Source organism: Grampus griseus, assembly GCF_964374135.1.
Source record: "Grampus griseus genome assembly, chromosome: 17".
In the NCBI taxonomy this organism is placed as follows: domain Eukaryota; kingdom Metazoa; phylum Chordata; class Mammalia; order Artiodactyla; family Delphinidae; genus Grampus; species Grampus griseus.
In genome coordinates, this window is record NC_139011.1 from 1,190,356 (window position 1) to 1,202,765 (window position 12,410).

Below are 12,410 nucleotides of genomic sequence, written 5' to 3' on the forward strand. Positions count from 1 at the left end.
AAGGCTCACGGTCTGAGGAGCCCAGTTCAGTGCCAAAGGGGCTGGGGAGGAGTCCAAGGGGGCTAGAGTGGGCTGGGGGCACCCCTCAGTGCTGGGCTCAGGTGCAGGAGGATGAAACGGCCCCACAGACACCTGCCCGAGGCTGGAGCAGGGGCCTCGGACGCCCAGGCTCGACTGCAGGGCGAGGACAGGTGGGGCAGAGCCTGGCAGGATGGGGTGGGGCCTGGCGGGGTGAGGGCGGAGACAGGGTGAGGGCGGGTGGAGCTTGGCCAGATGGGAAGTGAGGGCGGGAGATGGGCCTGGCTGGCAGCTTGGTAAAGGACTGGACTGCAGGTGCAGGGCTGGGATCAGATCTAGGCCCTCAACGCAGAAGGGGTCAGGATGAGGGGACAGGAGGGACGGAAGCAGGGATGGGTCCCCGCTCTGTCCACGGAGCGACAGTAAAAGGTGTTGCAGTAGTTGGCCTTGGCTGGGACCCCGACCAGATGGGAGGCAGTGCTGTGGGCACTCCAGGCTGCTGTGTGGAGGGAGGGGCAGGGCGGGAAGGCAGCTGAGCCTTCTCCAGCCTGCTGGGCGCCAGGTGGGCCAGTGGGAGGGGTGCCCAGAAGGAATCACGGGGGGCCAAACAGAAGCTTGGCTTGGGGCGCAGCCAGTCCTGAGGGAGGGTGTGGACAAGATATGGCATGCTGGGGGGGCGGGGGGATGGGGAGAGCTCAGCTGAGGGGCCTCAGGAGCCCAGCACGGGGGGCAGGGGGCATCTGGGCTGCAGGGACCCGCTGGCAACACGTCACCCCAGCCTGCCTGGCTCTCTGGGGACGGCTCCTTCAGGATCCAAGAAGGGCAGCCGGACACCCCCACCCGGGAAGCTGCCCTCAAGTGGGCACCCGGGGCGCAGGAGGACAGGGCAGCCCAGGGGCAGCCTCCTGGCACTTGGGAGTTGGGGTCCAGAGGCGACTGTGACACTTCCCGTATGGGGGGGGCAGCACCTGGCCCACATCACTGGGCTCGGACACACCTCATCTCACAATGTCTTTAATGGGCAGCTCTGGGCACTGGGTGGGGCAGCAAACTGGCCCGAAGGTGCTCTGGGGTCAGGAAGGCGTGCATGGGGTCCTCACTCCCAGTCAGCTGGAGCCTGTGCTGGGGCTGGGGTGTGGGGAGAGCTGGCCCCTCACTGCCGGCCTGGGCAGCCCGGCTCAGGGGTGTGGGGCTGGGGACAGCCTCCTTCCAGCCTTGCCCCTCTTGGCCTTGCGGTTCCAGCCAAGGAGGGGCCTGGGGCTGGCTTGTGCGGGCCCTGGTGTCTCCCAGCCACACTCCTTCTGGCTCCTCAGAAGCGCCCCCAGGGCTGGCCGGCGGTCCCCCTGTGTTCGGGATGGAAATGGGTATCGGTCGGCACCCTGGCCTGGCCTGCTTGTGGCCAGCCTGGTGAGTGCGACAGGGACGAGCTGGGTGGTATTCAGGGGGCACATGGCGGGGTCCCTGGGAGGGCGGCCATGCAGCAGGGCACCCCGGGGCCTCCAGGAGGGTGGAGGCCAGCTGAGGGGTGGGCTGGGGCCTTGTCAAGGGCAGGAGCTGCTACCAGGTGGAGGCCGCAGCATAGGCGGCTGCTGCCTGGAAGGTCACCCGAGTGCCCTCCTGGCATCTGCGGATGTTGGGGGCTTGGCGGAAGGCCCAGGGCCGGGGCGGGACAAGGAGTTAGGGACCACCCCCCCAGGGCCCCGGGGCTCACCGAGCCAGGCGGCTCGGCACCAGGCAGCAGCGTCAGCACCTGCAGGCTCACGCCCTCGTCGCCCACGCCCTTCAGCTGGGCTACCACATCTGCATGCTTCCACCACCTGCACGGCTGCCCGTTCACTGACACGATGTAGTCACCCTCCTTCAGGCCGGCCGCCTGCAGGGAGGCGGGGAGAGTCCCGCGGGCACCCCTCCACCTCTGGCCAGTCCCATCTTCCCCCTTCCCGCAGTCAGCCCCGGGGCGGGGCCCCTTACCGCGGCCCGGCCCCCTGGAACGACAGCCGCGATGAGGACGGGCGCGTCGCCCCGCAGCGTGAAGCCGAAGCCGCCCTCTCCTCGGGCCACGTGGATGGGCCCTGCCAGCCGCCAGCGGTTCCTGGCTGAGAACACGGACAGGGGCCCCTGGGGGCGGCCAGAGGTCAGAGGTCAGAGGCCTGGCTGGGCTGCTGCCCTCGGGGGAGCCCCGGCCTGGAGCACCCTCGCCCCGATCTCCACATTTGGGGACAGAAACCAGCAGGGTCTGCAAGGGGGCCGGGCAGGGTTGGGCCGCCATCGAGGGCCTGCCTGAGAACGCAGGGCAGAGCCGAGGTGGGGGTGGCCTGGGAGGTGCTCACCAGACGATGGAAGATGTCAGCCACCTTCACCCGGGAGAAGCTGGGCGCCCTGCCCTCCGGCCTCCGCTGCGTCTTAGCTGAAAGGGAGAAGGGGGAGGGAGGGCGTGGCTGAGCCCAAGGCTCTCGGCCCCAGAACCCTGGGAAGCAGCCGGGTGCGGCTCGGCCAGAGCAGAGTGGGTGACCCGAATGCAGCCCGTGCACACCGGCCCCTCTGTGGGCCACCAGCAGGAGGAGCCCCGGGGGGTGGTTCTTGGGGGTCCCAGGTGCAGGGAGAGGGGGGCGTGGAGCTGCCGTCACGGCTCCCCCGCCAAGTGCCCCGCTCCTCCTTCCAGGGCCCATAGCTCTGTGGCAAATGGCTGTTGCTCGCCAGGAGGCCTCCGCCCCCCGCCCCCCTGGGGCCAGGACACACCCACCCAAGGGGCCTGGCTGCTCACGCCGAACGTCAGGGGCCTCGGCGGCCTCACAGAAGTCGTCCTCGAGGTCGAGTTCCGAGTACTTGGCCAGAGAGCGCCGCAGCGCCTGGGCCAGCACGACCTGCAGCAGGTCCACGCTGCGCAGGGCCCGGCACACGGCATGCAGCCGCAGGGCCTCCTCCTGACCCAGGATGGCCCGCTTCAGGTGGGCCTTGCCTGCACGGGACAGAGCTGTCACACGCTGCCTGCCTGGCCCTTCCAGGCTGGGCCCCAGCTCCCCCACCACCAGGTGCTGCGAGAGGAGGCAAGCGAGGGCTCCTGGGCTCATCCTGAGGGCCCGACGGCAGGTCTGAGCCGTGAAAGAACTGCCGCCGTGTGTGGCTCGTCCCCCCTGCCCCCGCCCCCTCCCGCCGCCGCCCGCACAGCTGGGGTCCCTGCTCCGGGCGAGCTGGGGACCCCACCCGCCAGCGCCGGGGCATCAGGGCTGGGGATGACAGGGTGGAGTGGGTCATTCACGCCCGCGGAGGCCCCAGCGCCCCGCCCCTCCCTCAGCCGCCTCACCCAGCTTCCGGCGGTCCTCCTGCTCCTGGGGCAGGGCGGGGCCCCGGGGCTCAGACGAGGCCGGGAGCCCGAGGAAGATCTGCTCGAGGGCTGGAAGCTCCGCCTCCGCCACCGCTGTGGGTCAGAGAGGGCGGTGAGGCGCCGGCGGGGCCCTGCCGGCACACGGGCATGCGGGGCGGGGCACTCACGGGCGCCGTCACACAGGGCCAGGGCCGCGTGGTAGTGGGCCAGGGCGCGGAAGTACTCGGCCTTCACGTGCACCAGGGTGGTCCAGGGGAAGGGCACGTAGTCCTGGACGGGCGGCTGGGCCATGGTCTGATGCACCAGCCGGTACTCGGCCGCCACCTGCTGGCGCACACGGCAGGATGGTGGGGCCTCCCGCGAGCCCAGCGGCCTGGGCCCCCACCTCTCCCCACCCTGGGGCTTGGCTTCGACCAAAGCCCCAGCGGCCCTGCCCCGTGCCAGGCTGAGCTCAGGGGCAGGGCCCCGGTTCCTGCCCTGATTGGTGTTGCCCCAGAGGCGGGGACTCAGGACTTCGGGGTTGACAGCCGGCTCTGGGGCCCTACAGGAGGCCCTGTACCCGCCCCCCGCCCAGATCCTGGCTCTGCTCCTAAGCTCCGGCCGGCACCCTCGACCCAGGCCCTGCTGCTCACTGAGACACCGCAGCTTGGCCGGGCTCCCCGCCCTCACCTGGGCGGCCTCCTGAGCCAGGTGGAGCTGGGCCAGGCAGTCACGGGGAGCCACGGGGGCCTGCAGCAAGAGGCCCTCGAAGACGCACTCCTGGGCCTGGGCGGTCATGAGCTGCTCCAGCATGGAGAGTGAGGCGGGGCTCATGTCGGGGCTGGGTGCGTGGGAGAAGTTCTCCCTCAGGAGGCTGAAGGCCCCTGCGGAGGGGAGGGGGCTCAGGGTGGCACGGCGGGGCCACCCCACCCCCACCCCGTGTGCTCGGCCCTGGTTGGGGAACATCCTCTGCGCCCCACAGAGGGCCTGTGCGTGTGACCCCTCGGGCTAGGGGGCCATCGTACTGGGCCCCTAGCGCTGGCCACAGAGAAGGCTCTGCCCCTCACGCCTGGAAGCGAGGACCACGCAGGCACAGCTGGGGGGCCAGCCCTGGGCGGCTCTCACCCGCAGCCCTCTGAAAGGCCTCCACAGCACAGCTGGTGCCCTCGGGGCAGGAGCGGTCCTGGCGAGCCCCGATCTGGGTGTGGAGGGCGCCGATGTTGAAGAGCACGCTGCCCTTCTCGAAGGCCAGGGCCCGCTGCTGGGCCGGAACCCCCGTCAGCGAGTCATACCTGCAGGGTCGGGTCAGGCTGGGCAGAGCCCTCACGAGAAGCCAGGGTCTCAGAAGCGGCCGCCGCCCCCCGCCCCGCCCCGCCCCTACCAGTGGAACAGCAGCCCCAGGCTCCTGGCAGGGGTGACAAAGCGCGCCTCCTGGAAACACAGCTGATTGTAGTAGGCCGTGAGCAGCTCCAGGCCCGCCTCGCTCCGGCTAGGGGTCCGCGCGGCCTGCCGGGTGGAAGTCAGCAGGGTCCCACGGCCCCAGCCCACCTCATGGCATGCACACCGCCCTGGGAATCCCCTTGAATGCCACAGCCCCAGGAGAGCATCCCAGGGCCTAGGGGTAGACACGGTCACACCTGCCCTCCTGGGGGCTGCTGTGGACCACGTGCCACTCCAGGAGACTGTGCAGGGCATTGGGGCAAGAGACCCAGGCAGGGTCCCTGGGGTGGGGACAGGCACAGAGTAGCCATTCCCAAAGGGCCAGCAGCACCGAGCCTGTGTCTTCTCACCTATGGACTGGGAGGCACCCACCCACCTGCCGCAGGTCCTCCAGCTCCCGGATTTCAGCCTCGTAGGAAGCACTGTCCTCTCCAAAGTGCCCTGAGATCAGCTCCTGATTCGAAGGGACAGGCGCTGGGCTTCCCTGAAGTCTCCCAGCCCGACGCGGGTGAAGACCCGAAGCGAGGGGAGGCCCTGGTCTACACACTGACATGGGTGCCCCCCACCACAGATATGGGGCCTGGAGACTTGGTGATGTTTCTACTTGAATTCCCTCATTAACCCCACGAGGCAAGTGCTACCTGCCACTTGACAGGCAAGGACACTGAGGCCGAGAGGCGAGGCACCTTTCTGCCGGCCTGGCCGGAGTGGCGAGCTAGCCAGGGCAGCCGGGCTCACGAGCCCCAACAAGGCCCCAGGAACCAGCGGGTTTTCTCAGCACAGGCTCTGACTGGAAGAGGTGGCCCCCGCCAGAGGGACCCTCAGAGTGAGAGTCAGGACCCTGCAGCCGTCTTGGGGCCTCCAGTTCTGCTGACACCCATCCCAGGGTGCGTGCCTGTCTGCAAAGCCCACCCAATCCAAATCCCCCATAGCCTGGGGAGGCCAAGTGGCTCCAGGGCAGACCCCTCTCCTCTCTGGGCCTCAGAGTCTTCATCTCTGTGAGACGGCTGGACTAGGAAGCCCCAAAGACCCCTCCGAGCCCAGGGCGCACAGGCCAGCACTCACCTTCAGGGGCGTGGCCCAGTCTAGCTGCTTGGTCTCCTTCAGCCCCAGGGGGATCATGGGGACAGTGATACCTTCGCTAGAACCAGAAGCATCGAGTCTGGGCTCTAAGGCTGGACTCTGCTGTCCCCAGTGGCCACGCAGTCCACCCGCTACCACTCCCGCCCCACGGGACACGCCTCTCCTCTGATTATGGTACATGTCCTTGCACACCACACACGTCCCACCACGCCCTGTCCTGGATCACATCCTCCCACACACACACGTGGTGGGTGCTGTTCTGCGCACGCATGCACACGCACCTCTGGGGCCAGCCTGCGTCCTTGCACACATGCACACACGCACATCTGGGGCCAGTCCGTGTCCTTGCACATGCGTGCACACGCACCTCTGGGGCTGGCCGGCGTCCACGTTGCCATCGAGCCCCTCCAACTCCTCCTTCAGCAGCTGCAGGCTGGAGTTGACGTAGCCCAGCTCCAGGGCCACAGTCGCCCTCACCCGGGCGTTGCTGGTGGCTCTAGGGGAGGCCAGGCTGAGGTGAAGCCCTAGCCCTGCAGGCGGCCCCACGCCCCTGGGCTTCGCTGCAGCCCCTGCCCTAGCCTGAGCTCTGGAGCCTGCTCCCCCGGTGATGTGCTGACGGGCCCAGCCCCCTTGGGGGGCAGCAGTGGGGCCCAGGGCCCGCCAGATGACCTCCCCCTTCTCTGCAAGCCCCCGGGGTTCATGCAGACTCCTGTCCACGCGGGTATGTCGTGACTCTGGCCCAAGCACGTCTCCTTGGTCCCTGAGCTTCCAGGGCGTAAGTGTCCTCCACCACCTCTCGCGCCCCCCAGGACACAGCTCAGCCTGCCCTCCACAGCGAATGGAAGCCAACTTCCCTGGAGGGGCGGGGATCAGACCCTCTCTGTGCCTGCCAGTGGGGCCACAGGTCCAGGAAGGCAGGGCTGGCCCTACAGGTGGGAGGGACAGGGGGCCAGGGCTGCTAAGGAAAAGGAGTGGCCCAGGCCCAGCCGAGCCCCGCCCTGGGGCTGGTTCTGCACTCACTGGTAGTCTGCACTCAAGCAGGCCAGGCCTCCTCCCTGGGCCTCGGGCCATCACCAGTAGAACTGGCGTGTGTGAAGGTCAGCACACAGCTGCTGGTCACCATGTGCATCTCAAAGGCTCCCACACTGCACAGCAGTGGGGACATCCCCTCAAGCCCTGCTCCAGTCCCGCACGGAACAGAACTCGGCTGGCCCTGAGCCTGCCCTTACCAGTTTGGGCCACCAAGGTGGGGGCCTGAGTCACCTGTGAGGGTCTCAGCTGAGCGGCATGACTGCCCCAGACCCCAGTGGGAGGCCCAGCCCTGCCTCTCAGGAGCCTGAATGGGAGGCCACGGTCACGGAATCACATGTGGACCGCAAGACCAGGCACCCACCTGGGTCACTGCCCTGCCCCGGGATGCACCTGCCTCGCAGGGGCCTCGGGGAACATGGCACTGTTTTCCCACGGGTCGGCCGGCGGCAGGTGTCCCAGGCAGCCAGCACGCACCTGTACAGGTTCTCGGCGCCCGTCCGCATCCTCAGCTCCCTGTTGATCTGCTGGTGGATCTGGGCCCTGCGGCTCTGCAGGCAGCCGTGCTGCGAATTTGCCAGGAGGTCACAGCCCTGCCGAGAGGCCACAGGTTACGGGCGCCGGGCCAGCAAGGACATGGCAGGGGGGGATGTGGCTGGGACTGGGGCCCCGGGAAGAATCTGGGCCTGTCCGGTGTGGCTCTGGGTCTCAGCAGCCCAGCCTGGAGCTCCCACCGGGAGATGGCCAATTACTCACCACACATCCTCCTGCACTTTTGAATTCCTTCTGTAACCCCCACGACCCATCCCGCCCACACAATTATGCCAGGCCACACACGTTTAATTGGAGGGGATGCCCAGCCGGCTCCCGCTGGGGCGCTAACGGAGAGGAGGCTCCCCTGGGCCACGCTGAACATTGCCGGGCTCCGTCCCAAACCGCAGGCCCAGGGTCCCTCTGCTCACAGGCAGCAGGCCAGGCCTCCCAACGGCCACCATCCGAAGTGCCTCTGCGCGGGTTCTGTACTGCATATGGGCCACCTGCCAGCCTGCCCACGTCCCGGGCCCCAAGCAGGGAGCCCTGCGGCAGGTTCCGAGGGTGAGAGGCTTCCTCTGGTGAGGGGAGGGGCTTCAGGGCCCCAGTGGGAGTGGTGCAGCCGCAGCTGCCACACCTCCTCCTGGCCATTTAAGGACCTCCCGTCTGGGTCGGTCACCAGCCCAAGAGTTGGGAAGGATTTCTCAGAACGTACTTCCTTGGGCAACGTCCTCTCAGGCTCAGGTGATCACCTGGCCCCCAAACGGAGCAGGGACGAGAACACGGTGCCTCCCAGGACCCTGCCCTGATGGCACAGACAGGGGAAGTTTTATTCATGCGGGGCTGACGCTGGCCTCCCTACAATGGCCACTGTCTTCCGCAAATCTGAGGAAGCATGCCCCCACTGTCACACACAGGGCAGTTTCCCACCTTCTGGGGGCTCTAGTTTGTCCCAGCCCTGTGCAGGGGGCACCCTAAAGAAGGTCTCACGCCCTTGCACAGACAAGGCTCCTGGTGCATAGCCACCTTGGATTATGGCCCAACATCTCATCCACACTCCAGTATTCTCAGGAGAGATCAATCAGGGAAGACTTCCTGCAGGAGGAGGCATTCTTCTGGGACTTGAAGGATAGAAGGCTTCAAGGTAACTGGGGAGAGGGGACTTGTCCACATTGAACAATGGGAGAAAGAGCAATCAACTTGGAGGACTCCCTGCTGTGGGACCCTGGGCAGGCCCTCATCTGTAGATGGGAAGGGGGCTGGTGTCAGGGTGGCACCAGGATGGAACAAGACAAAACACGGCTCTCCTCTCTCCGCTCTGCTTGTTGAGTGTCTGTCTTCCCACTAGCCTGCGCCTCTTCTCCGTAGTGCCTCCCATACCCACTTGGTGCAAAAGGGAATGAGCAGAGGATGTGAGCAGTCTCCCCTCCAGGAGGCCTGAGAATTTGGGGACAGAGGGGCAGGCCACAGCCGAAGCTACATCCCTATCCCTCTGAAGGTCCAACTGCAAAGCTCCAGCAGGTTCTAAGGGTTCTGGGTGAGCAGCACAACTGTCTGCCTGGGGAGGGGTGGTCCACGTGCCGGGCAGAGACCTCCAGCCCCACAGGGCTGTCCCCATCAACACAGTTCGTTTGTCTCCAATGTCAAGTGCTCCCGGAGAGATGTGTTGGAGGCGGGAGACCACGGCCTCTGAGCCAGGGTCCCCTCTGAGCTCCGCAGCCAGCACCCCCATGGCCTTGTGACCCTAACGCTCCCTCCAGAAGGCAGGTTGGCTGTGTGACCTGGATAGGAGGTGTGCCTACGGCCCAGTCCGCAGTGCTGGGCGGGCTGAGAGCCACACTCGCCCCCATTTCCGCACCAGGTGGTAAAGGGATGTGCCAGCTCGCCCACCTGTGGAAGAACCTCCACTCCGACGGAGAAGAGGGGCAACCCCCCACACCCTCCCTGCAATGGCCCTGATGGCATGGGTCTAGCGGATCCCCCAGAAGCGCAGGAGGAAATGGCATGGGCAGTGTCCAGAACTGGCTACGTGTGGGGGCAACTATGCCAGCACAGGCCTGGGAACAATCAGCAAGATGGTCAGCAGGGCCAGGCCTCACACCCTTGTGGGTGCAGGTGCCACCTATGCTTGGTGGCACCTGACTGAAAACCCTTGGGGACATGGATGCCCAAGGCCTGGCATAAACACTGGGGCAGCCTCTTGCTGACCACCTGGGGACAACTGGGCTCCTGGGCTGCAGAGGGAGGCAGCCAGAGCACCCTCTCCTTCCCAGGCACAGACTCGAATGTCTCCACACCCCCTCCCTTCCAGAGCTTCCCCAGTCGTCCTGGAAATGGTCCACAGTCCACAGCGCGTGGGGTCAGGGATTTCAGGAGGGGGCAGAGGTGCGGGTAGGTGAGGAGGGACAAACCACCTAGCTGGGCAATCCTCCAGCCATTTCCTGTACCCACGAGGCTTCAGCCACCTGTTGCTAAAAGTTTCATTAAACACAGAGCTGGGTGCCCAGGGCAAAGCTGAACAGCCCTAGGAGAGAGAGGGCAAAGCTAGAAAAGGAGGAATGATGGGCACCAGGAACAAACACTAGGGCCACGGGCTGTCACTGACCAGAGCCCAACACCTGTCACAGAAGGGGGTCCTGAAGCGTTGGAGAAAACCAAGAGGTGGACTTGCACTCCCACCTTTTCCTGGTCGACACAGGAGGGGTCCCCAAACGGGCTAGAGAGGAGCCCAGCAAAGGCAGACAGCTGGGCTCTGGCTCCGCACCGGGCCCCAGTTTCCCCAGCGATAAGCCCACCTTGCCTCTAGGGGCGAGCGAGATGCGGGGTTCGCCCCGGAGTCTAGCGGCGCGCTCGGACGGGAGAAGCCAGCGCCGACCCGGCAGTCCCGCGCCCGCCGGAGTCAGATGGCGACAGGAGCACGTCGGGTCTGGCAACCCCACCTCCCGGCGCCCCCCGCCCTGGGGCACTCCCACCTTGCGGACGCTGCCCGCCGCCTGCAGCCGGGCGCTCTCCTCGCCGGCGCCCGCACCGTCCGGCCTCCCCTCAGGGACCATTGCCGCCCGCCGTTCGGGCCGCGCCCGCCCGGAAGCCAACGCTGGCGCAGGAACCCCGGGCGCACGGGATCCCGCACTGCCCTCTCCCGGAGCGGGTGGGAGGGGTGGCCCAGTCGGCTGGAGGGGCGGGGCGCTGGGCGCCGAGCGTGCGAAACTTTCCGCTGCCCAATCGGCGGCAACGGAGACTCCGACGGACAGCAGCCTTGGCCAACCAGGGTGCGAGGGAGGTGGGTCCGCGGCCAGGCCCCGCCCCCCGCGCCCGCGGAGCCCCGGGGGAATGCGGTCGCCCCTGGCAACCGCCGGCCGGCGGATAAGGGAAAAACACTGCGCCGTGCAGGGCCCCGGGCTGCGCGGGTTTCACCCGCACCGGCTGGGGGGCCTCCGCGGGGCTAGTCCGAAAACATCCGCAATGGGGTTAACGGTTTTGCTAGCGCGAGCGCCCGTGCAGCTCTTAAGATCCGCTTTCCTGTCTCCGCGCGGGTACCCAGGCTCCGGCCTGGCCCCAGTGAGGTGCCATGGTCGGCCGTCCATTGTCACACCTCCAGAACCCGCTTCCAGAACCTTCCTCTGGAGCCCACACCCCAGAATCCTCCTCCAGAACCCACCTCCACAACCTGCTTCCAGTATCATCTTACCTGACTTGCCTCCAGGACCAGCCTGCTTCCAGAATTGGACTCTTTCCGTAACCTGCTCTCCCTGCAGGGTTGCCCCAGCGATGTGCCTCTGTCCAGGTCCTTTCATAATTTCTCTAGTTATGGTGACTCTGCAATGCATTCAAATTTCATGTGGGGCTCACCTCACCTAAGAACACACCGTTTGTAGGGGCAGGAACACCAGAGTAATAAGTAGCTCTAGTTTATCAAGTTCCGATAAAGTTCCAGCTTGTCCGTCCTCACCATCTCCCCTCCGTGCAGAGCCCTAGGCTCCTTCTCTCCAAACGTGTGCGCCTGATCCAGCAGTTCCCCAGTGCTAAATCCTGTAAACTAAGCTCCTTGGCCCACCCTGGCCATCTGCAACAATAACAACTCCAAAATAAGGTAATTGTTAACTCCTGGGAAAATAAAAAGTAACCACAGAATATAACCTGACTCAGCTGTGTATTTCAGGATGTCCTGGCATCTTGACCTCAGGACCATTATAACGAGTTTCTGTTAGGAAGAGGGGAGAGGGGAAGAGTGAAGAAGTGGGTGAGAGAAGCTGAAGCTTCATCCTCCTGAGGCAAAGTCAGTAGGTAAGGCCTCAGTTAGAAAACAGAGTTCCGGATGCAGAAGTATGTTGTTCGGAACTGTGGAATTCAATACCAAATCGGCAGCTCAAAGAGTTACAAGAGGTCGCCCCTGGGGAGGGCGGTAGGGCACTGGAGGAGGCTCCTGTTTGGCTAATCGGGTCTTGTAGAGCTAAGGTTGGTGAAACTCTGCACCTTCTATAACAAAGCAATCCCAAAGCTTAGTTTTGGAAGAGTGGATGTCTAGAAATGGACAACAGAAAACATCCAAAATGAAAGGTAACCATCGGAAGTGAGAAGGTATTTCTAAACAAGGTTTGAAATAGAAGAAAGAACACTAACTTCACATTACCTACAAAATAACCTGAAGGCTCCCCGGTGGCGCAGCGGTTAAAGAATCTGCCCACCAATGCAGAGGACACGGGTTCGAGCCCTGGTCCGGGAAGATCCCACGTGCCGCGGAGCAGCTAAGCCCGTGCGCCACAACTGCTGAGCCTGCGCTCCAGAGCCCGCGAGCCACAGCTACTGAGCCCACGTGCCACAACTACTGAAGCCCACGCGGCTAGAGCCCGTGCTCCGCAACGAGAGAAGCCACTGCCATGAGAAGCCTGCGCACCGCAATGAAGAGTAGCCCCCGCTCGCCGCAGCTAGAGAAAGCCTGTGCACAGCCAAAATTAAAAATAAATAAAATTTTAAAAACCCAGATCATCTTCAAAAATGCAAAGCA

General features: G+C 65.3%; 1 protein-coding gene across 1 annotated transcript; it reads right to left on the reverse strand.

Annotated features, from left to right (window-relative positions):
* Positions 1-1,050: 1,050 nt before the first annotated feature.
* On the reverse strand, positions 1,051-10,475 carry RHPN1 (rhophilin Rho GTPase binding protein 1). Its single transcript, XM_082674805.1, has 15 exons — positions 10,378-10,475; positions 7,352-7,467; positions 6,213-6,341; positions 5,828-5,903; positions 5,139-5,216; positions 4,704-4,828; positions 4,448-4,614; positions 4,013-4,206; positions 3,511-3,667; positions 3,323-3,436; positions 2,783-2,977; positions 2,349-2,425; positions 1,990-2,136; positions 1,730-1,891; positions 1,051-1,361 (listed from the first exon to the last, which is right to left on the reverse strand). Exons 1-15 carry the CDS (start codon positions 10,456-10,458, stop codon positions 1,197-1,199), a joined length of 1,983 nt encoding a protein of 660 aa, XP_082530931.1. The 5' UTR covers positions 10,459-10,475; the 3' UTR covers positions 1,051-1,196.
* Between the last annotated feature and the right edge of the window lie 1,935 nt (positions 10,476-12,410).